The 22,599-nt window shown below is 43.3% G+C and overlaps 1 protein-coding gene across 3 annotated transcripts in view; it reads right to left on the reverse strand.

Moving 5' to 3' along the window:
* The window catches only part of NSD2 (nuclear receptor binding SET domain protein 2), a 62,428-nt gene that overhangs the window by 34,441 nt on the left and 5,388 nt on the right, over nucleotides 1–22,599 (reverse strand). The window contains exons 3-8 of one of the 3 annotated variants that reach the window (XM_046656338.1): nucleotides 15,578–15,744; nucleotides 14,572–15,054; nucleotides 5,606–5,750; nucleotides 4,732–4,809; nucleotides 2,721–2,839; nucleotides 383–464 (exon numbers count right to left, since the gene is read on the reverse strand). In XM_046656338.1, coding sequence (XP_046512294.1) covers nucleotides 383–464; nucleotides 2,721–2,839; nucleotides 4,732–4,809; nucleotides 5,606–5,750; nucleotides 14,572–15,054; nucleotides 15,578–15,744 — 1,074 coding nt within the window. Of the gene's footprint in view, nucleotides 1–382; nucleotides 465–2,720; nucleotides 2,840–4,347; nucleotides 4,810–5,605; nucleotides 5,751–14,571; nucleotides 15,055–15,577; nucleotides 15,745–22,599 lie in introns of those variants that run through there. The other 2 variants (XM_046656339.1, XM_046656340.1) reach the window with 2 other exon arrangements.

The following is a 22,599-nucleotide window of genomic DNA, read 5'->3' on the forward strand; positions in this document are numbered from 1 at the left end:
GAAACCTGGATATTTCTGATTTAAATCACTTCGCTAGTATAATTTTAAACTGAAAACAATAAAGCCAAGTAGAAATCAGTAGAAAAGTAACTTCAATAAAATTTAGCTGAATCATTAAAACAATTTACACATTAAAGATGTTTATTTCTTAATTGCATGAGCACCTCCTTTCCACCTCCTCCTTTAGGTTCTAGCATAACTGTCAATTCCTCTGAAGTCTCCCTGGATCCCAGCCCAGCCTCCCCATGACACTCTCAGCTCTACCCCCACCTCCACTGGAAAGGAGGCTCCGTGAGGACAGGCTCAGGCCTTCCTGCTCAACCCCAGCCCAGCCCAGAGCACCTGGAAGGAGCTGAGAAGGAAGGAGCACGGGCCACATTACCTGCCTGGCTCTTCAGCGAGGAGGCTGCCTCTATGGCCTTGCAAGAGCTTGTTCGGGCTGTTTTGTCAGTGATCATCTCTCTCTGTTATTAAAAAAAAAAAGAAGAGGAGAACGAGGGAAAAAGAAAGAAAGGAAAAAAATCTGATGTGAACTAACAAGGCTTGCTGAAAAGTCGCACGACAGAACTTCTTCCTTTGGAAACGCGTTCCACAAGTCATCGCGGCTGCCCAACCTTACCTGTCTTCTACAGTTGCAACCCATTCTCCCCTGCCCACCCCCAACCCCACTCTAGCATCTGCTGGGGCGGCTGACGGGGCCATACCAAACCTGACTTAAGTCACGTTGTTGAGATACCTTAAATGAGTTGTATTCAATATGCTACCTAAACTTTTCTCTGAATTCAAAGTGGAGCGTGAATTAGAGGAAATGGATCCTTCTATTGAGGTTGCTCAGTCCAGTTCAAGTGGAGCTTCATTAAGTTAGTGCCAAGATCACCACTCTAACTCACTATACTGAGGATTTCCAATTCTCAGACAAGCTCTAGATAAAACTCCCAAAGATCATCAATTAACCACATTTCACAACTGAGAAAAACAGCAAAAAAAAGGGGGGGGGGGGGCGGAGATCATGAACATTTTGTCTAGAGCTCAGAATTTGAATAACATAGTTGAAAATAAGCTCTCAATAGCACTGCGGCAGTGCTACCTCATTCAATCTGCCACCCCAGGAGCCCAAGTTCCTGCACTCAAAGCCCACACCCCACACCTGCCCAGGACAGGGCAGGTAGAACAGGACTCCAGCAGGGGCAGTCACAGGACTGTGGACAAGGTAGCAGGTGCACAGCACCTGGAATGGCACCTGGCACAGAAAAGTGCTCGATGCATATTAGGAATTATACATTATATGGCTTACTCAGGTTTATAAAAACCAAACCAGAGGAGCCACTTCTACTCTTTTTATCATGTTATTTCCTGAGCTGTTAATAAAAACATTTTTACCTAGCTACTTAATGTGAATGTTGTTGTTTCAAATGTCTAGGGCCACACATTTTTTTTAGGTAAATTGTTTATAAAAATATTTCAAAGCAACCAATGTCAGTATGATTGCCAGTAAAGGACTGTTCTAGTAGTAGGAGGCCAGAGGAGATATAAAGATGTGCTTCCAGGTAACTTCAAACATTAGTGACTCAAAGTGAATTTTACCTAGCTCATTGCTGGACACTTGATCACTAACAACTTGACCTGACAGGTGCCGTGAAAGAATGCTTTGTCGGCCAGGAAAATGGGGCAGAGCCTGGCCTGCCTGCTCCCCTTAACTGCAAATATGGCCTTAAAGAAATAAGATAATATGGTGGCCACATATTTACACTTTAGCAATATATGAGATTTATTTTCCCTTCTTCAAAGTAAAACAAAACAATAAAAAGAGCAACTTCTTAATTCAGATGAGTAAAAGACAGTATGAACCTTTACTCAAAATCATAAATCAGAGTACAACTATTGTGTCAGAACTTTTATTAAATAAATATAAACTCGAATATAAGATACAAAGTCTATTTAAACTCTCAGTTCATGAAGAAGTTAACTCGATGTCTGAGACGGTTTAAATAAGTAGAAGTGCACCGTCATTAAGCACACTCTAGGGCTCACATCTTCCACATGCATGAGTGCCATACGCCAGACAGAATAATCCACTGCTCCTTTGGATACAAGGACCTTGGTCAGTTTCACTTTCCTCCAGGTACCAGGCAAACTCTGCCCCTTGACATATGCTGGAATATGCTAGAACGCTAAGGCTCTGGGGCTGCCTTTATATAAACAGGCCTACACAGCCTGCTTAGTATTCCCATTAAGTAAACAATAATATGAATTACTAATAAATTGAATGAGTGCATAAAATCTATTTTCAATGCCTTTAATGGATTTTTTTAACTTTTCACTGAAGTACAACCTACATCTCTAATAAATTTTGATGTTTTCATGACAACTCATTATTTACACACTGAATAAGAAGCCCTACAGATAAGAGTCATTTTTAGTATACAACTTTGTTGAATCTAAACATGAAGTATTACTCAAACTGGATGTTTTTCTTTGATAGACAAGTATCAGAAGTTTGTGTTAAAGTCCCCAGCAGATAAAAACTGGCTCTCTTCAGTGGCCTTCTCAAAGGAGTTTCAGAGAAAAGCCAGCCTTACTACATTTGGAATGGTATCCACTGAGCACAACCCAGGAAGAACCACCAGGAGTGCCTCCTGCATCCTGTCTGCAGGGAAACACGGCCATTACAGTCACATAGCACGCGTCCCTCCACCCAGGAAAAACCCGGGCACAATTACCTTCCGAAGACCCTGCTTGTCGGTCCTGAGTCTTTTCCTGGGTGCATCCTCAACTTCAACGTCCTCTGTTGGGTCCTGTGTCCTCTTTGTGTGGTTTCTTTTTTTCCCATTTAAGTTACCTTGGAATGGGGATGGGGGAAACTTACATGAAAAACACTCTACAAGCCGCCCTCCAAAGCACTGAGCACCTACCCAGGGCATTCAATGTGCAAATCCAGCCCACGATGGGTTTCCTGTAATCCTGTTGATTTCCAGGGCATAGGTATTATAGATCAAATCTCTCCGCATTTTGCAAATTGCAAGGGACCACTTCTTATAACATCAAATACTGGAAAATCCTTATCTAATCTAGGGATTATTATATTGGTATTTGTCATAATTATATTTTAATGTACTATAGTGTTAAATTTAAATGTGACCAGTATTTTTAAAAAATCCTTTACTTACTAATATTCAAAGACTAGTGGAATTTAAGTTGAACTTTGAAAAAATATACAACTTGCTACTTTTTATACATTTCCTTAAAGAAGTATCTTGAGTAGCAATACTACATTTGTATCTGCAAATTAAAGGCTTTCTACATGTTTGCTTAACTGTGCCATGTATTAGGTGTTCCCAGGAATATCAACTAATCCAAGATTTAAGGTGTCCAAACAGTACTGACCTAGGAAAATAAGACGTAAGATAAGAGTGCAAATTCTAGAGAGATGATTAATTTAAACACGCCAATGTTTATTTTGAATACAAATCCAGTATTTCCATTTGCATAACTGCTATACAGAGAGGTTCAGGGTTTATTCCTGGACTGTTCATCAAACATCTTGTGGGAGGACAGTGTCATCCTCAAATCTTACTACTTGGTGGGACAGAGCACACCAGCCAGGAGTGCTCAGCTCTGTAGCGTCCAGCAGTGCCTTGGGAGAAGGTGCAGGTCATCCCACCCAAGGCTGACATGCACACAGGGCACTGCCTCGGGTCGAGGCCTGGTATTGCTAGAGAAGAGCCAAGCACTGGCCCTCACACCAGTCTCAGACTGACATGAGCCAGCCTGGCGACCGGCCTTCACTAAGCTCCATTCCTGGCCACGGTACCATGGGCTGGACACAAGGGAATACCAGGACGAGGCCTGCAGAGCGGTGGGCAATGAGATCTGCTCAGCTATTGCCTGAGTTTAACCACTACAGGGCACAGCCTGACTTGCCAGAACCTCCTCAATCAGGTTCGCCCCTCATCAGCATGTGTTCACTAAGCTACAGACACCTGCCTGCAGCACCTGTTACCCAGTGCCTCGTCTTCCCACAGGTGAGGTGAAGTCACAGCCCTTTACATAAGGACCTCCCCCTATACTAGAGAGAGACCACAGTCGTTTTTCACAGAAATGAGCAATATGGGCATCTGTTTGAACTCCTAACAGTGAGACAAGGGGGACAGCTGACACCACAGACATGGCCCATCATCTTGGCTGTTAGCACTGGGGGCCCTGAAAGGGAGAGTTAAAGGGCATCCAGAGAGAAGCACACACCTGACACACACTGAGGGCAGAAATGGACCCCTGTCGTCCTCCTGTCTACTAATTACTGACAGTCCAAAATGACAAAATGTGACACACAATCAAATTCACACTTACTCTTCAAAGATAAGTTGAATCTGGCTTCAGGAAAACCTTTCTCATTCTTAAATACGCCAGTCACTGAAAAGGGATACTTTTCTAGATTTAGCGTACTGATGAAGAGTCAGGTGAACTTTTGCCTTTTAAAGAAAATACACAAGTCCTAAACATCCTCACTATTCTAAATCATAGTATTTGTAATGAACACTGAACAAATTGAATAAAATTCAATATTAATATAATCAGATAGTTGATGTGAAGATCTAGAAAGCCCTAAAATCAAGATGGAAACATCTGTGAACAAAACAGAAAGGTTATATGGTACGTGCGCAATTACAGTCAAATATACACAGTGCTGATCTAGAAGCACAAGCTAGTACACATAATGCAAATTGCAATTACTTCTGGGTCTCGGTCTCCTTTTAGGTGAGTCTTGAAACACTTTACGTTTGGCCTCTCCAAAACTCTTCAATGATGAACCTTGAGAGATACAGAATTTTTTTGTATTTTAAATTAATACCCAAATATGTCACACTTATTTTTACATTAAAAATGTCAGTTTTCCACAAAATGTGTGTCCAAGCACGCACAGACGACAAATCTGACCATTGTTACACATTTTCTCCAAAGCTTACAATGTTAAGTCTCCCTTCTCTTGCCATTGCCCAAAGCAAAGTAGCACTTTTTGTTTTTTAAACTGAAGGCCTAAGAAGAACCAGAAGGCACCCACATTTAAGGTCAGTCCACGGTCACCCTCCTCACCCTGCGAGCTTTCAAGCAAACAGGCCAGGAATGCCCCCTCCCCAGGTCCAGAGCCTCCAGCCCGCAGAGGTGAACCCCTCGTGAGGTGCAGGCATAGCCTCGGCCAGGAGGGCAACCTCAGTCGGGTACACAGGCCTGAAGTCTGACCCTACCACGTCACGTAAGCCTGGAGTACTAGAGACCGCCTGGGCTCCCTTCCTTCTGGCATCCTCCCTCACACCACCCCATCGACTGCAGAGACTAGAGCGCCCACTCCACTTGGGCAGAAGAGCGAGGGACCCGCAGGCCAGACAGAGGATCACACGGAACAGCTCTCATGACAACGAGTGAGGAAATGCAGACAGCAGAGGTTGCTTTATTGTGACCACACGCACTCTGGTTGCTGGCACAAGCACCACAGGTCAGAGCTGGGGAGAGCGGACACGCTTCCCTACAGTCCCAAGACCGGAGCTCGGTCTGCTACACTACACACATCACACCTAGGCAGAGTACACTAGCACAGCTTTACGTTTACCAGAGTCTTCTTCAGACTGGGAAGAGGCCACTAGGGCAAACTTTGTGTTATAGCGCGCTTTCTGTTTCTCATTGAGCATGTTCCACTGGGATCCAAGCAACTCTTCGATCTCCTCACTGGAGGCATCTGGGTGCTCAGCAACAACCTGTGAACATAGGAAAGGGTGAGGTAAGAAAGCCAAAAACCTAGAACTAAAAATCCAATGCACAGACCTACAGAACTCAGCATGTTGCATTTTTACTCCCACATCATGGAACTATGTCCTGTAAAAGCTTCAAAGAAAAATAGTGCTAGGGGACAGCCCGGTGGCGCAGCAGTTAAGTGCGCACATTCCACTTGAGCAGCCCGGGGTTCATCAGTTCGGATCCCAGGTGCGGACATGGCACCGGTTGGTAAGCCATGCTGTGATAGGTGTCACACATATAAAGTAGAGGAAGATGAGCACAGATGTTAGCTCGGGGCCAGTCTTCCTCAGCAAAAAGAGGAGGATTGGCAGCGGATGTTAGCTCAGGGCTAATCTTCCTCAAAAAAAAAAAAAAAAACAAAGAAGAAAAATAGTGCTTAACTGATGCTGTAACTCACTGAAAACTCATAAATGAATATAGCACTGGTAAAAACAAAAAGCAACTAAACTGTATTTATGTAGATGCAGGAAATGATAAATGGTAAGAGAAAAAAATACTCTTTTCCAAAATCACTAAATTATCAGTAAGTTACAATTTTCTAGGCATCCTTGAAAAATCAGTAGTAGGAAAAGTCCTATAGAAACACTACCTCTAAACATGGAGGTGAGGTCTTGCCTTGGTTTTCTCTTGGTTTTCTCATTGGCCATAGCACCCACACTCCTCTTTCAGGTACACACTTGGAAGGATGGCAAAGGTGGTATGCCAAGGAGTGCCCCCTGACCTCTGTCATAGTCCAGGCCAGCACACAAAGACAATCACTCTGCACAGCCAAGACACAGAGGTTCCCTGGCCCTCCAGCCACTATCAGGGCTGCCAGCATCAGCACCCTGGGAGCATGCTAGAAATGCAGACTCTCAGGCCCTATCCCAGATCTGCCAACCAGAAACCTGCATTTTCACAAGGTCTCCAGGTGATTCACATTCACATTAAAGTCTGACTAGCGGGTCCTCAGCCTTGGCTGCACACTGTAATAACCAGGGGAGTTTTCAAACCCATGGTGTTCAGGTCCCACCCAAGACCAATTCAATTCACTGGGCCTGGCATCAGTACTTTAATGGTTTCCCATGGGTTTCTAATGTGCACCTGAGTTTGAGAGCCATCAACAGCAGAGGTCCAGAGGTCAACAAACTATGGCTTGCAGGCCAAATCTGACCCACCACCTGCGTTTGTATGGCTTATGAACTAAGAATCGATTTTACATTTTTAAACGGTTAAAAATAACAAGAATATTTCATAGCACATAAAAATTATAGGAAATTCAAATACTAGTCCAGAAATAAAGTTTTATTGGAACTCAGAGACAGGCGTTCATTTACATGTTTCCTATGGCTGTTTTCATGCTAAAACAGCAAAGTTGAGGAATCGCAACAGAGACTTCATTGTTCTCAACGTCCTTTCAAAAAAGGTTTGCCAACTGGTTCAGAGCACTAGCCAGCTTGCTTTTGAGCAGACCCTAGGTTCGAACTTGGCTCCTCCACTCAGTAGCTTCATGAACTTGGGTAAGTTAAGGTACTGTCTCCACTTCTCTCTGTGACACAGGGGCAGTAACACGTCACCTGGCAGTGGTAAGGAATCAACGGGTTAATGCCGGCTGGTCAGTATTACCACTTGGATCTACCACCTGCCCAGCCAACACAGGTAACCTCTGCCCCAAAACACAAACCCTTATGCACAATGTGGTTATCACAGCTTCTTATAGTCTCCTGTGTCCCCTGCACCTCACCATGTCCTCCTTGGCCCTGCTGGACACCGGCACATCACCAACTCCTGCCCACCCTCAGAGCTCAGGGTAGATGCCTTTCCAGGCAAGGGTGAGCGACACCTCACAGAAACACCCAGCCCGGCTCTGTCCTCCCATCACAAGGACATTTTCTGCAATCTGAAGTCCAAATCTGACCTCCTGCACTCCATCGGGTGTTCTTCTCAGCATCCCTCGTGAGTCGTCATGTTTCTTACTGTCACCACTCCCACCTCACCGCTGCCTGGGCATATCCAGCCCCACACACACCTGCTTCCTCCTCTCAAATTGGGGCACCCTCCCCTCTTGGCCCAGTAGGGCTCTATCCTGCCTGTCTGCCTGCCTGCCACCCCACTCTTCATTAGAGGTGAGCTCACCAGCCCCCAACACTTCAAGCACCAACGGTCTCAGACCTTCACACAGCAAAGGTTTTTGTGTTGAGTTTCAGATTCACAGGGCACTTGCCTTGTAGAACTCTCTACCTGGAGATTCCTCAAGATTAGCACATTCATTTGTGGACCTGCTGCCCTCCTCAGTCACCCACCCCAGACTACAATGTCCTCAATCATGATGAATCATAACAGCATTCACAGCTGATTCATCAAACAAGACTCTTTGACTCTCCCTTGAGGCCATCCTTCCTGTTGCACGTAAATCCATGCCAGGCTGGCCAGCTCCACTCCAGAACATCCTCGTATCCGCCCACCTCCACCCAAACTGCCATGGTTTCAGCAACCAGTCCCATGGCTCTTGGTGCTGTCCATCCATCTGCTGACATTCCCATCCCAAAAGGTCTCCCTCCTGCAACCAGAGGGACCACAGCCCAGCCCACACCTTGGATAGATCCCTGCCACTCGGCAAGGCTTTCTATGGCCCCCATCACCCAGGGCCCATTCTCTTCCTACTTTGTCACTCCTGCAGCAACTCTGCATGTATGCTACACAATGGACAGTCCCCAGCAGGCTGTGGACACAGCAGGCTCTGCCTCTTACCACTTCCACAGGTTACACACTCTCCCTGAAACATTCTCCACCAGGCTGACTTTCAGGCATCCTTTTAAGTTTCAGTTACAATGTTGCTTTCACTCATTCATTCACCACTGCTGGTGCTAAGGACAGGAGCCAAAACAGTAACAGCAGCCAGCATCCTGCCCCATGGTCCTCACTTTCTGGGGGAATCACCCATTCATTTTTCATCTCCTCACCATATACTGTGTACTCCAAGGAGGCCGAGGAAGTGTCTGCATTATCATCTTAGGTTAATAAAGCAATGGCTGCTCATCAAAGTCTACAGGTTTCATAATGACGCAGCACTGTACAACTGTTACAAGTTCTAAACACACACACATGTGCATATACACGCATGCACAATTAGGGTCAGGTCCCAATTCTACTTCCTGCTTGTGTCGTCTCACTGGTCAAGGAGAGTGGCTTTACATCTTTGAGCTCACTCTAGCCAGCTATAAGACAGGGATAATTTATGCCAACCTCAAAAGACCATTATGAGAAATGAATACAATTTTTCATGATAACATACTGGCAACATATCCGACATATGGTAAACACTCAATAGTGGCTACTTTTACATTTCTAATAAACTATTTCAGACATACAAAAAATACAGAAAACCAAATACCCATAAGCCCACATAGCTGACTAAAATATTACCAGTATAATCCAAGACTCTATGTACTCCTCAGAGATTGCACTCCCTTCCCTCATCCCACAGGCCACCTCACACATCTTTTGAGAGCTTTGTGTCACTTTTTAGACTTCTCAGAAGAATGCTGAAGTTGCCGTCCTCTAAGATGGCCCCCATGAGCCTCGACACCTAGTACTCATGCCTCCCTACTGAACAGCACTTCCAGTGTGGCCAATATACGATGTAGACATAGTGGCATATGACCTCCATAAAAGACATCTGCCCTGCCCTCGGCTCACCTGCTCTGGGGGAAAGCAGCCTGCATGTTGTGAGGGCACTCCAGCAGCCCCATGGAGTGGGCCACATGACGAGGAACCGAGGCAGCCTGCAGGCACTATACGACTGCAGCACCTTGGAAGAAGATCCTCCCACCCCGGCCAAGCCTTTGGATGATGCAGCCCCAGCCAACATCTTAACTGTGACCTCTCGAGAAACCCTTAGGCAAAACCACCTGGCTAAACTGCTCCCAAATTTCTGACCCATAGAAACTATAAGATAATCGATGCATGTTGTTTTAAGCCACTAAGTTTTGAGGTAACTTATTATGCAACAATAGATAACTGATACAAATGAATACACAAAAAACTGAGACACAAAGCATTGGTTCAACTCTAACGGATCTATAAAAATTAGGGTCAGGGAAGGTTGAAAAGATTCTTTAAAAATTGGAAACTGAGGCCGAAAACATCTGCTAATGAAATTGCTACTAACTCTGGGGTCTTTGGTAAACATTTCCTGTGTTCAAGTTTACTGTTCCGACTCTTCTGGTGGGGAACCTCCTCCAGCTGCTCTCAGTTCCTCGCATGCAACCAAAATAAGGGCACTACACTGACTACTGCCAGGGTTGTCCACCCTCTCCCCCACTTAGGTTCACAGCAGTGGGCCTCCATACCCACTGTGGACTTCGTCTTCCAGAACACTCCTCACCTGCCCCTAGTCCAGCCCCTTTAGCTATATTCCAGGAATATCACAAAATATACTTATGAGCTGTACATCTAAACTAAGCCTGACAAAGACTAACCAGCAAAACATGTTAATGAAGAACTCAGCCCATTTCAAGAAGCATGATACTCTTCTTCATTTGCAAGAAGGAAGCTAGAAATTGACCTTAAAAAAAGTCAGCAAGTGGGGGCCAGGCCCGTGGCCGAGTGGTTAAGTTCGTGCGTTCTGCTTCGGCGGCCCAGGGTTTCTCCAGTTCGAATCCTGGGTGCAGACATGGCACCGCTCATCAAGCCATGCTGAGGCGGCATCCCACATGCCACAACTAGAAGGACCCACAACTACAAATACACAACTATGTACTGGGGGGCTTTGGGAGAAAAAGGAAAAATAAAAACTTAAAAAAAAAAGTCAGCAAGTGTCAACCAAATGTCCTGAATAACCACAGTCTTCCATCTAGCGACCCTAGAAAAGGAGGGTTCAGGAAGCACAGGGAAGGCTCCATCCAACTCTGTCCCTCAAGGGCTGGCCACTGATTAATCAATTAACCACCAAACAAAAACCCTCCTTGGGTGCACCACCACTCCCCAAAAAAGAAAAAACCACCTAGCAAGACCCAGATTATCCTACAGGGTAGGATCGGGAGCAGCTTCCTCTTCAAGTCTAGAATTACCTGTTACGCAACCAGCACAAACATACTTGTAATAACAACAAAGGAAATGAAACAGTTAAAGAACATCCTAGTAGTCACTACTTATCTGACAACACATAATTACTTAAAACCAACCAGCACCCAAACCCAGCTGAGAGGGAAGGGGCTCAGGCGCCTCATTCCCCACAGGGACCAGGTATGCACAGGGCAGGGCGTTTGTCTCTAATGCAGAACAGAACTTTAATTGTGCATCTTCAGTTTGGTTTTTGCATTTAGTATGATGCCAGTGGCAAAACTGTGCAGCATGGGCTCTGGAGGGATGCTCAGAGCCAGACGAGCTGTGGCGTGAGCTTCAAAGGATCCAGGGCAACAGCAATGCTCCGAGTGCAGAGCACTCAACATGTGCCGGCCTTCAGGGCACAGCTTGTCAAGCAGTCTCTGGAGTGATAGGCTTGTTTGTTCTTGGTCCATTTCTTAGTGCTAAAAGGGTCGTCTGAGAGCAAGCTGGGTCCCCCAAAGCAAAAAAAGTAGTCTTTGGGAAGTGGTTTGAATTCTCAGGTACCCACTTTACTTCTATAATTTCAAACAAATGGGGAGACCACAGAGAAAGAGACTAGAACAGGCCAGAGTATGGCTGGCTGGGCAGTTCTCATCTGTCATAGCCTTGCCCTGCTTCCAAAGTCTGAGAGTGTGCAGCTCCTCACCAGGTGTGATGGGAACCCAGCTGTCAAATCCAGGTGGTGTACATTCAGAGCTTACCACTCACACTCTCACCCACGGCAGGTCCAATGCAGTAACTGTCCACACTGCTCAGTGCTCTGCACCATTTCAAATCCAACAGTGGCCATAGCTCCTCCACCAGGTGTCAACATCTCCCTGGGGTAGACCTCAAAGCTCCTGGACAGAGATAGGTACCTTCACAGCTACAGATTCACTCTTTTTGGATGGATACAGGTAGACAGGAAGGCAAACTAAATAGCGGGTATGTTGTACTTTTCAAACTTCATATAAGTTATAGGAGCTAGATATCTTTAGTAACTTGTTTTCCTCTTGGACACCTAGTGAGTTCACTTTAATTGCTGTACAGAGTTACACTGCAGAAACATCACAGTCTGTCATTTATTTAATAACTTTTTATAGTTTTGAAGACTGTACTGTGTCCTTGGGCGCAAGGGCAAAATTCCACTAGGGTAAATACGTAGGAGTGAAATTATAAGACAAAAAGAATGTGCATCTTCAATTTCACTAGATATTGCCAAATTTCTCTTGAAACCAGGTCTAAGAAATGATCTTCAACCAGCCCTGGATGGGGATTCCCACAGCTGCTCATCTTCTTAAGCCCTTAAGCCCTGCTTACCTGGTGACTGCGAAGGACTACCTTACTGTGATTGTGGCACACAGCTCCCTGGCTGCTGGTGAGGGTGAGCAGCATCTCTTCATGGACTCATTAGCCATCCAGGCTCTTCTGTAAATTGCCATTTTCATAGCTTTCCCCCTTTTTCCTCTGGAATTGTTTGAGCTCTGTACACATAGCTTGTCATTTTGTTCATGGTGTCCTTGGTACATAAATTTTCATTTTACCATAGTTCCTTTATGGTCTGTGATCAGTTTGGCTTAAGAAGTGCTCCCCTCTTCCAGAGCGACAAAGTTCTTCTTCTGCAGTGGCTGACTCCTGAAATTACTGGTGAGGTCCCCGTGCCTGTCCTGAGCAGCCAGCCCGCTCAGCTGGCCTGCAGCCCTTTCCCATCTGCTTCCCGTCTCTGTTCTGGGCAATCTCACTGCCCTGAACGTCTCCAGCACAAATATCACTGTTTTCAACAGAACTTCCTATGTGGGAGGGCAAGTCCTCAGGTCAAACTTCTCTTCAAATGTGGCTATGTTAGCAACCACTTAAAAAATGCACAAACATTCTCGTTGGAAATTTTATTAGAATTATACTAAATTCATAGTTTAACATAGGGGAAACTGACAACTTCAACTTCAAAATACTGAACCTTCCTATATATAAATACTCTATTTCCATTTATTTAAGTCTGCTAAAATACCCAAGTTATTTTTCTGTGAAGTTATACAAACTGTTATATTTATTCCTCAATACCTTTTATTTTTGTTACTATCATAAATTATATCTTTTTAATTTTTTTTTTTTTTTAAGATTGGCACCTCAGCTAACAACTTGTCAATCTTTTTTTTTTTTTTTTTTTTTGCTTTTTCTCCCCAAATCCCCCTAGTAGATAGTTGTATATTTTTAGTTGTGGGTCCTTCTAGTTGTGGCATGTGGGATGCTGCCTCAACATGGCCTGATGAGCAGTGCCATGTCCCTGCCCAGGATCCGAATTGGTGAGACCCTGGGCCACTGAAGCAGAGCATGTGAACTTAACCACTCAGCCACAAGGTCGACCCCTTTAATTTTTATTTATTTTTCTTTTGGTGAGGAAGATTGTCCCTGAGCTAACACCTGTGTCAATCTTTCTCTATTTTGTATGTGGGATGCCACCACAGTGTGGCTTGATGAGCGGTGTGTAGGTCCGCGCCCAGGATCTCAACTCGGAAACCCTGGGCTGCTGAAGCAGAGCACACGAACTTAAGCACTACGCCACTGGGCTGGCCCCAAATGCTATCTTTTTAATACTACCTTTCTCTTGGTTGCTGGTGTTGTATAGTGATCTTCTCTCCACCAGTCCTGGCGAGCTCTTGTTGAGTCTAGAGACTCTCTGTACATCTTCTCAAGTTTCCTACACAGGCCTCTGCAGACAGCGGTGGCTTTCCTTCTTCCTCTATGATTATCCTTCTTTATCTCTTTTTCTTATCTTACTGTACTGGCGAGTATTTTCACTACAATATTTAATATAAGTGTTGACAGAAAGGCATCCTGTCTTGTCTATGATTTTAAAGAGAATTCTTCTAAAGTTTCATTAAGTATGATGTTTGCTCAGTTTTTGATAGATGCCATTCTATAGGTTAAGGAAGTTCCCTTCTAATGCTGGCTGGCTAACTTTGTATCAAAGAGCAATGAAGTTTTTCAAATGCCTTTTCTCCATCTATTGAGATGATCATTTAATCTACGACATAGTGTATCACAATAATAGATTTTCTAACATCACTCCATTCTAGCACTCCTGAGAAAAGCCCTACCAACCCACTTCAAGTAATAGTGAATGTAACCAAAAATGGGAGCCCAATCCCTTCAGTGCTTCATAATGGAATCAAGTCTTTACAATGTACTAACAGATCATGTATTCTATGACAATGATTAAGAAAATTATTCAAATGTTTTAATCATTAACATATTACTGTCTTTTTAAATATCATGGAAATAAGTACTCAACATATTCAGTGCTAGTGGATACATTAGGTTTTGTAAACGGGTTCACCCCACACTGGCAGCTTCAGAACAGCCTCCTGGAGAAGATGCTAATCCAAAGCCAGAGGTTAAGGATAAGGCTGACCTTCCAGCAAAGGGAGCTCAATGAAACCCACTTCCCACTTGTCCACAGTGTCTTCTCATACACACTGGGAGGAACACTTTAGTAACCCAGAGTGAAAAGGCAAGTATTGTTGCCCCCAAGGGCTAAAACTGGCTGCTCCCTAACAATTTTTACTTATTAAATCTAAAACCTACATAATTCTCACTATAAACTGTGCTGATAATGCTAAGAAACAGATGATTCTGCACTGAATGGATGTTCCTCAAATTCAGAAACTCCCCAGAATGAAAACAAAACAACTTAGAACCTATCACAGCACCGACCTCATCCCTGTGCTTTTGACAGAAGACCAAAAACTGGGATGCCGCATCTCCCTTTCTGCTCCGCGGAGTGGAGGCTGTGGCCTTCTTCCTCCCAGAAGGAGATCCTACTCCCCTCTTAGAGTCACCCTCTGCTGTCTTTTGAGGAGTAGTCTTTACTGTCCCAGGGTCACTTTCTTGGTTTTCAGCAGAGCTAGGCTGCTTGGCTCTCCGCCTTCTCTTGATAGGAATGCCCTCTTCTCTCATGGGCTTGGAGTTATAAGCAGCTTCTTCAGTGACTCCTGAGGATTCCACCATTTCTCCCAGAGACTCCACAGCAATGCCTGCCTCCTTAGCTACGTGAGGGTTGAGACGAAGCTGGTCCCCCACGTAGAGGAAGGTGAACTTGGCTTTCCGCTCCTCTACGGACATGCTTGCAGCTTCTTCCGCTTGAACGATGCCCATTTCCCACTGGGCCCTCAATTTCCCTGAAATAGGTTTCAACAGCTGAAAAGAAAAACATAAGACATCTTAAGTTTCATTATACAAACATAAAAGTTAACCCACTTTAAAGAAGGATACTTTCAGAATTTCACACAAATTTAGGAATCAAAAACTGTAATAACCAATTAACTTAAATGTTTCAGACAGAATTCAGCCCAATATAATAACTCTACTGTTTCTTTAAACTAAAAATCAATTCCAATCACATTTATCTAACATAATATACAAATATACTAATATATGATATATTATATATAATATTATACATATTTTTATATATAAAAGGAAAATAAAAATCATAAAACAAATTATCTCTGGGAGTTATCAAGTGAGTAAAAAGAATACATTGTGTCTCTAAAGAAACTTACTATATTTTATAACATAGCATACTTGGGCACAAGTAAACAATGAGAGACATAAGAAGCCATTACAGTATTTCAAGAACCAAAAGTTCAAAACAAGATAAATAATTAAGAATAAAAATAAAAGTTTTGGTCTAAAATTGTACTTAAGGAACATCTATCACCTTAATTTTCTCAGCTTTCGTGGGTGCCTGCTTGGCACTTTCCTGGCATAATTTTTCAAACTGTCCTTCTCCTTCAAAAGTTACAAGGCTCTTCTCAAATATCCAAGCTCTTTCTGGGGCATCACCAAAGAACTGTACGTGATACTGGCGTGCACTCTTTTTCTGACCTAGTTTTTAAAATAAAATGTTAGAACTTGAAAGTTAGAATTCGGGATGAAATTAGACAAATCTATTAATAATTACTGATATGAAGTTGGGAGCTGTCTTAAAGTTGTTTTACTTGGTGCTGTTTGAGTCTGCTAACCTCTGAATAAATCCTACTCTTTTTATCCCCACCATGCTCCATGCCAAAGAGGGAAACGCATTTATGATAAGACTCAGATAAGGTTCAAAATTGACTGGGAAAGAAAGCTGATGAAATGCACTCCTTTAATTCCTCCCTTCCAAGGTCCATTTAAAAAGATAAGTAAGACAAGAGAGGACATCAGCAAAAGGGCCATTCAACAAAGAGGGGACTAGACAGCAGTGAAGGGGCACAGAGGGGTATCAGACAGCCTGGGTTCAAATTCAAGCCCCACCACCTACTAGTTGGGCAGCCTTAGGCTGGCCACTCACTGACAGTTCTCAGAGAGGGGATAAGGGCACCAATGACCTCCACACCTCCAGGGAAGCCATGAGGGCACAGAGTAACCCCTCAGATGTCCATGCGGTCACTCTTAGCAGAAACGAAGAAGCCACATCCTACAGTGCAGCCAGAAGGGACCTAGGCGAGGAAAGAGACACTTGGCCCAAAACCCAAGAGAGGGGGGTACCAGATTCAGCTGAGGTAGAGGTGAGGCTGCAAACAAGTAAGCCGGTTAAAAGGTCAGATCCCTGTGCCAAGTGAGGGGAGAAACGGGACTCTCCATTAGGCAACTGCCAGTCCCTGTTCCCTCATACAGAACGCTGACCACAAGAAATCAAAGAACACTTCCTAGAGAACCAACACACCCCAGAGGAAAAATCTCTTTACTGAGTCTTTTGAAGATTCCCCCAACTAAGTGGCCGATGGCCAGCAAGACTCTCCTAAATAAGGTATCAGTCTCCCCACACGCAGGCTACAGACAGCTCTGAGCGCTGCCCTCTCAGACACAAGCCCAGCACCAAGGACCCCCAGGACCCAGGGAAGCCTCCGGCATGAACGATTCCAAAATACACAGAAATCAACAGTCTCTGCAGGGCCACAGACACAACGCCAGGAAGAGAAGACACCTGACAAGGAAAACTCTGAAAAGAGAAGAAAAAAGAAAGAGCCATTAGAAATTTTAAAATACAATTATGAAAATAAAGTTCAAAAAGAAAGCTTGGAGGGTAACTTAAGAAATCTCCCAGAAAGAAGAAAAAGATTAAGATGAAAAACATCTACTCCCTTAAGAAACCTATAGGTTTCTTTCAATCCAGGAGGTACAATACCCAAATAACTGTCCTTCTAAAGAGAACCAGCGAAACTCCTCAAGGAATTAACAACATATGAACATGTCCCAGAACTAAAACCTCCCTAAATGCCTCATCCACCACCCACACCAGGGCACATCTTTGTGACATGCAAGCTGCTGGGAGGGGGAAGAGGACAGTCTCCATGTTAATAGAATGAGAAAGAGAATGGCAGAGTACTTCAAGAGGAACTCTGGAAGGAAATGAAGCAGGACCTTCAAAGAAGGAAATGTTAGAAGGAAATTAAGTAATATCTCCAAAATTCTGAGAATTATTATTTTCAACATAAATTCTATACCCAGCCAAACCATCAATCAAGTGTGAGGACAGAGAAGTAGCGTCCTCTGAACCCCAGTGACTCAAATTTACCTCCCATACACACTTTCTTAAGATGCCAAAAATGTACTCCAGCAAAAAAGGAAAACTCATCAAGAAAAAGCACAGTATGGAACCACAAAAGATAATGCATGTAACTCAGGAAAGCATCTTAAAGAAAATCTAAGATTATTGCTATGCAAAAGGTTAAGAATGCCAGTAATACAGACTGAAGTAGGAAAAAGGAAGATTCTAGAAGAGAGTTCCAGGGAAAGAAAAGATGAGAGAAAAGGATTCCCCTACACCAAAAAAGAAATCTGAGCAGCAAGGAAAGACGATTAACAGATGAGATAAAAGGAGCAGAACAGGAAAATGGGAATCAAACACAGCTTTTCATTTTTTTCCCCAATAGGAGAAACTAACTACATAATAAGGATGAGTTTTGAGGACAGAGAAATGAATACTTGGAAAAAATTAAGACTGTATGAACAGCAAAGTATATGATTTAGAAAGAAAGGCAATAATTAACTCGGGGGGGGAAAAAAGATTGTACAAGCAAGAAAATGCAATTACAGAATACAACTTGGTTTTCCACTGTATGATATGTACATAGCCAAAATTACGTAAACACTTCTGTTTGATGAAATAAAAACAGTGAGTTGAGGCCAGCCCCGTTGCGTAGTAGTTAAGTATGCGCATTCCACTTTGGTGGCTAAGGGTTCGCAGGTTCATATCCCGGGCATGGACCTATACACCACTCATCAAGCCAAGCTATGGTAGCATCCCACATACAAAATGAAGGAAGAGTGGCACAGATGTTGGCTCAGAGACAATCTTCCTCAAGCAAAAAAAAAGAACATTGGCAACAGATGTTAGCTCAGAGCGAATCTTCCTCACACACACAAAAAACCCCCCAAAACAGTGAGTTAAATAGTAGTTAAAGCTAGAAAATGTTCAAAGAGATAAACATACAGTAGTGCTCCCATTATCTGTGGGTAAATACATTCCAAGATGCTCAGTGGCTGCCTGAAAAAGTGGATAGTACCAATCCCTATATATACCATTTTTTTTCCTATACATATATACCCAGGATAAAGTTTAATTGATAAATTAGGCACAGGAGGAGATTAATAACAATAAATAATAATAAAAAAGAATTATAACAATACACCATAATAAAAGTTACCGACGATCTCAGCAACCTCAGCATACATTTTTTTTTTCTTTCCTTAAGTCAAGAACTTTCACCTTTTCATTTAAAAGAAACACTTTACAGCTTCTCTGCGGCATATGTTAATTGCCAGCATCACTACTCCAGTGCTTTGGGGCATTATTAAGATAAGGGTTACTTGAACACAATTGTAATACAGCTACCATCGATATGATAACTGAGAAGGCTACTAAGTGACTAATGGGCAGGTAGCACATACAGCATGCATCCACTGGACAAAGGGATGATTCAAGTCCCGGATGGACTAAGCAAGATTTCATCATGCTACCGAGAAAGGCTCACAATTTAAAACTCGTCAATTGTTTATTTCTGGAATTTTCCATTTAGTATTTTCAGACCACAGCTGACCGTTAATAACTGAAATTGCACTGTGGAAAGTGAAACCTTGGATATGGGGGGACTACAGTAATTACCTCTGGGTAGGGGAGAAGACTATTTTTCCACTATTAACCTCTCCATACAATTTGATTTGTTTATAAGCATATATAATTCTTCGATTTTAAAACAGCTAAGATTAAAAAATATGTCAAAGGATTTGTGACTTCTTCCGTTACTTTAATACTTTGAAAGAACTTTCCTTGGTCACGAAAATGAATATAGATATATATCATAGCATTTGCATAATAAAGAAAATCTGTTACAGGGGCGGGCCCAGTGGTGGTATAGTAGTGGTTAAGTTTACATGCTCTGCTTCAGTGGCCTGGGGTTCACGGGTTTGGATCCCCGGGGCAGACCTATGCACCATTCATCAAGCCATGCTGTGGTGGCATCCCACGTACAAAACGGAGGAAGACTGCCACAGACCTTAGTTCAGCAACAATCTTCCCCAAGCAAAAAGAGGAAGATTGGAAACAGATGTTAGCTCAGGGCTTTTGTTTTCCTCACCCAAAAAAAAAAAAAAGAAAAAGAAAATCTGTTACAGTACATGTGATGAAATACTATGAACTTATATTTTTTATAAATAGTTAACGACACAGAAAAATCCCCCCTACATGTGAGGTAGAAAAAATCAGGGAAGAATACTATAGTCTAATCTCAAATTTGTAAAATAAATGTAACATTTTCTAAGTTCTTTCTTGCCCAGAAATTTGGTAACAATGTAACTCAATTTTCTCCTATTTTTATGGGTTTCTTTAATCTACATAAATTTTATTTTGATCTAAGTTGAGGGTGAATATCTCATTGTTTTATCACATAATTAATCAGTTGTCCCGGCACCATTTATTAGTAATCCTTCCTTCCTTGCTGATTTCTGATGTTCATTAACCACAGTTGGTTTGAAATACTTGTACTGACTCCCCGACCCACATCCCCTTCTAAGAGAACCTGGCCTCCACCAATAGCCCAGGTACCTAACTTTGCACTACGTTCCTTTCCTCCCCATCATGGCCCATCAGACTCAAGCTGACTCCTGACCCTCTGGGCTAGACTAAGTCAGAGTCTCTCTCCAGATTCTGTGAAGCCTTTGAGTTGACAATCACAATTCAGGCACACAGAATGGATCTCACAAAGAGACAAGGCTGCCCAGAGCTGAGGCTCCAGGGAGGAAAAGAAGCCATAAAGAAGGAGACAAGGCCAAGTGTCTACAGAAACAAGCACAGCGCAGGGACAAAGTCATAAGGACATGAGACCACAGAGTTCCCTGGGAAACAAAGGACAAGCATCACTATGCTTGAGTTTCCTGGTTCAGTCCCTGGGGGGCACCAGAGACCCAAAATAGGTAAAACAGAAACCAATAAAATTACAAGTAGAAAATGCCACATCCACTATCTAAGTGCAAGGTTTTAATACCTCTCTTAGTAGCTGATAGAACAAGCAAAAAGGAAAAAAATCTGTGAGGAGATTATACTATAAAATAACCCAAGACATGAGAAAGCCAGATTACCTGTAATATTTTTAGAAAATTCTCGAATTTAGAAATAAAGCAATGAGGGTTCCCTTCTATAACACAGAAAAAGCGACAGCAAACACTTCCACAACAGAAAATTACTTGATTCCAGACCCCAGTTATCTAAAGAGAAGAACAGTAGGATCCAGGTGTGCCAGGAGATGGTGAAGCTCTCAGATGCAAGAGAATCCAGTTTTCTTCACAGTATACTATCTAAGACATATATTTATCTTCTGTTTTTGACTTAAAGCGTCAGGCCTCAAAGTCGCCAGTCCATCTAGATGCCCTGGTAGGCAGCAGCCAAGACAAGTTCTGCTGCTATATATCACAAAAATGCTATTAAGACTTTCATTAACTTAGATTTTCAAGGGAAATTTAAACTTTCAAAAGAATCTAGATTGAGCTGCAGCTTATGAGTTGTGTTCCCTTCTGCATGTACGTTATACTTCAATTTTGAAAATTTAAGTGCATTACTAAGATCAAGATTCAAGTATATCTATAAATCCCAAGCATGATCAATAAAAAGAAGAAAAAGAAAGAAAGAGAGAGAGAGATTGAGAGAGAGAGAGAAACAAACAAACAAAGGAAAGAAGGAAAGAAAGAAAGGAAATTTGGTGTGGAAATAGGGGGTAGGGTGAGGGAGTTCCATCTTACAGGAAAAAAAAGTGCCTGCTTCACAAGACCCCGTGCTCAGCCAGCACCATGCCAGAAGCCATCCCTTCTTCATGTCCCTGTCCTTCTCCAACAAGGACACCTAAACCCCTAAAGCATGCCCTTCATTCGCCATCTCACTCCCACCATGGGGGTGCTGAACACCAAGTGTCAGGGAATTATAAATGGACCCAAGAGCTCCACTTGGAGCCAGGTCTCAGCACTGCCTGGAGACCTACTTCACACATCTCTGGTAGATTCTCCATTTCCTGTAGCAATGAACACAACCAGTGCCCAGGATCTGGGCTTCTACATACCATGCTCTACTAAAAGGCCCCAGGTTTCCTCCAAGAAATGGCCAATGCCAGGAGTGGGATAAATAAGGTACAAAATGAGCCTAGAACACCTCATTGGGCCACATGTAAGGAAGTGCTGATGGAGACATGTCAAAAGGACACAGCTGAAAAGGACTTAATTGGACTCCCACTGGCCAAATTTGGGACAATCTGAACATTAAAAGGAGTAAGGACTGTAATACCTAACTAATTACTTTTAGGAGGGAGCTCACTTTCACAGAAAACTGTCAGCTAACTAAACACGGAAAGTCTGATAAAAATGGACAGTTACCATTTTATAAAGCCAATGGATCATCAAGGAGTGCTAAAACTACAGGGAAAGGTTATAAGGGAACCTGGTCTCCAAGCATGGCCACAGATCATTCATTAATGACAAAAAGAGACCGTGCCTTTCCACTGGAGAGTTCTGTTGGCCACCACCTACTGGGATGTGGGACATCTGACACCAGGAGCTCCTGATGCAATTCAACTAGTGCATGTGTCCTTCCGTTACCCTCATATTCTTCTCCCAGCCTCCTCTGACCTTTCTTTTCAAAGGTCATCTGAATCTCCTTCCATCTGGAGAGTGTTCACCCTGGCTGTCTCCCTTCTGAACTGCTTTTCAAACACACATTATCAATTTTCTGAAAGTGATTTGCTTGTGATTACAAGGGCTCCCTCCCCTGCATCCCAAAACAACTCCTAGAGAAGCACTGTTGGCATTGCACCCCTTCTTCCTGCACAAAGGCCTTCAGTAAAGGGACAAGTGTGAGCCCCTTCCCACAATAACACCTCCATGGTGCTCCTGCCTAGCCTTGCAGACCTGAGTCTGATCACAAGAGACCAGAGCAGTCAAGAAGAAAGGGGCTGGGAGCAGGGAGTGCTGTTCTAGACTGCAGGAGCCTGAAGAGACATGACAGCCTACCACAACACAGGTACCCTGATCAATCTCAGAGCGAGGAAAAAAGCAGGTATGGGAAACACTGAAGATTACTGGGGAAATCTGAGCAAGGATTACTAACGATGGATGTTACTAATGTAATGTTTTCTTAAATGTGGTTGGGGTGCTGGGTTGGTTGGGAAGCTGTCCTTGTTCTTAGAAGATCCTGCTGACATATTTAGGGGTGAA

Source organism: Equus quagga, chromosome 3 (assembly GCF_021613505.1).
Source record: "Equus quagga isolate Etosha38 chromosome 3, UCLA_HA_Equagga_1.0, whole genome shotgun sequence".
NCBI lineage: Eukaryota > Metazoa > Chordata > Mammalia > Perissodactyla > Equidae > Equus > Equus quagga.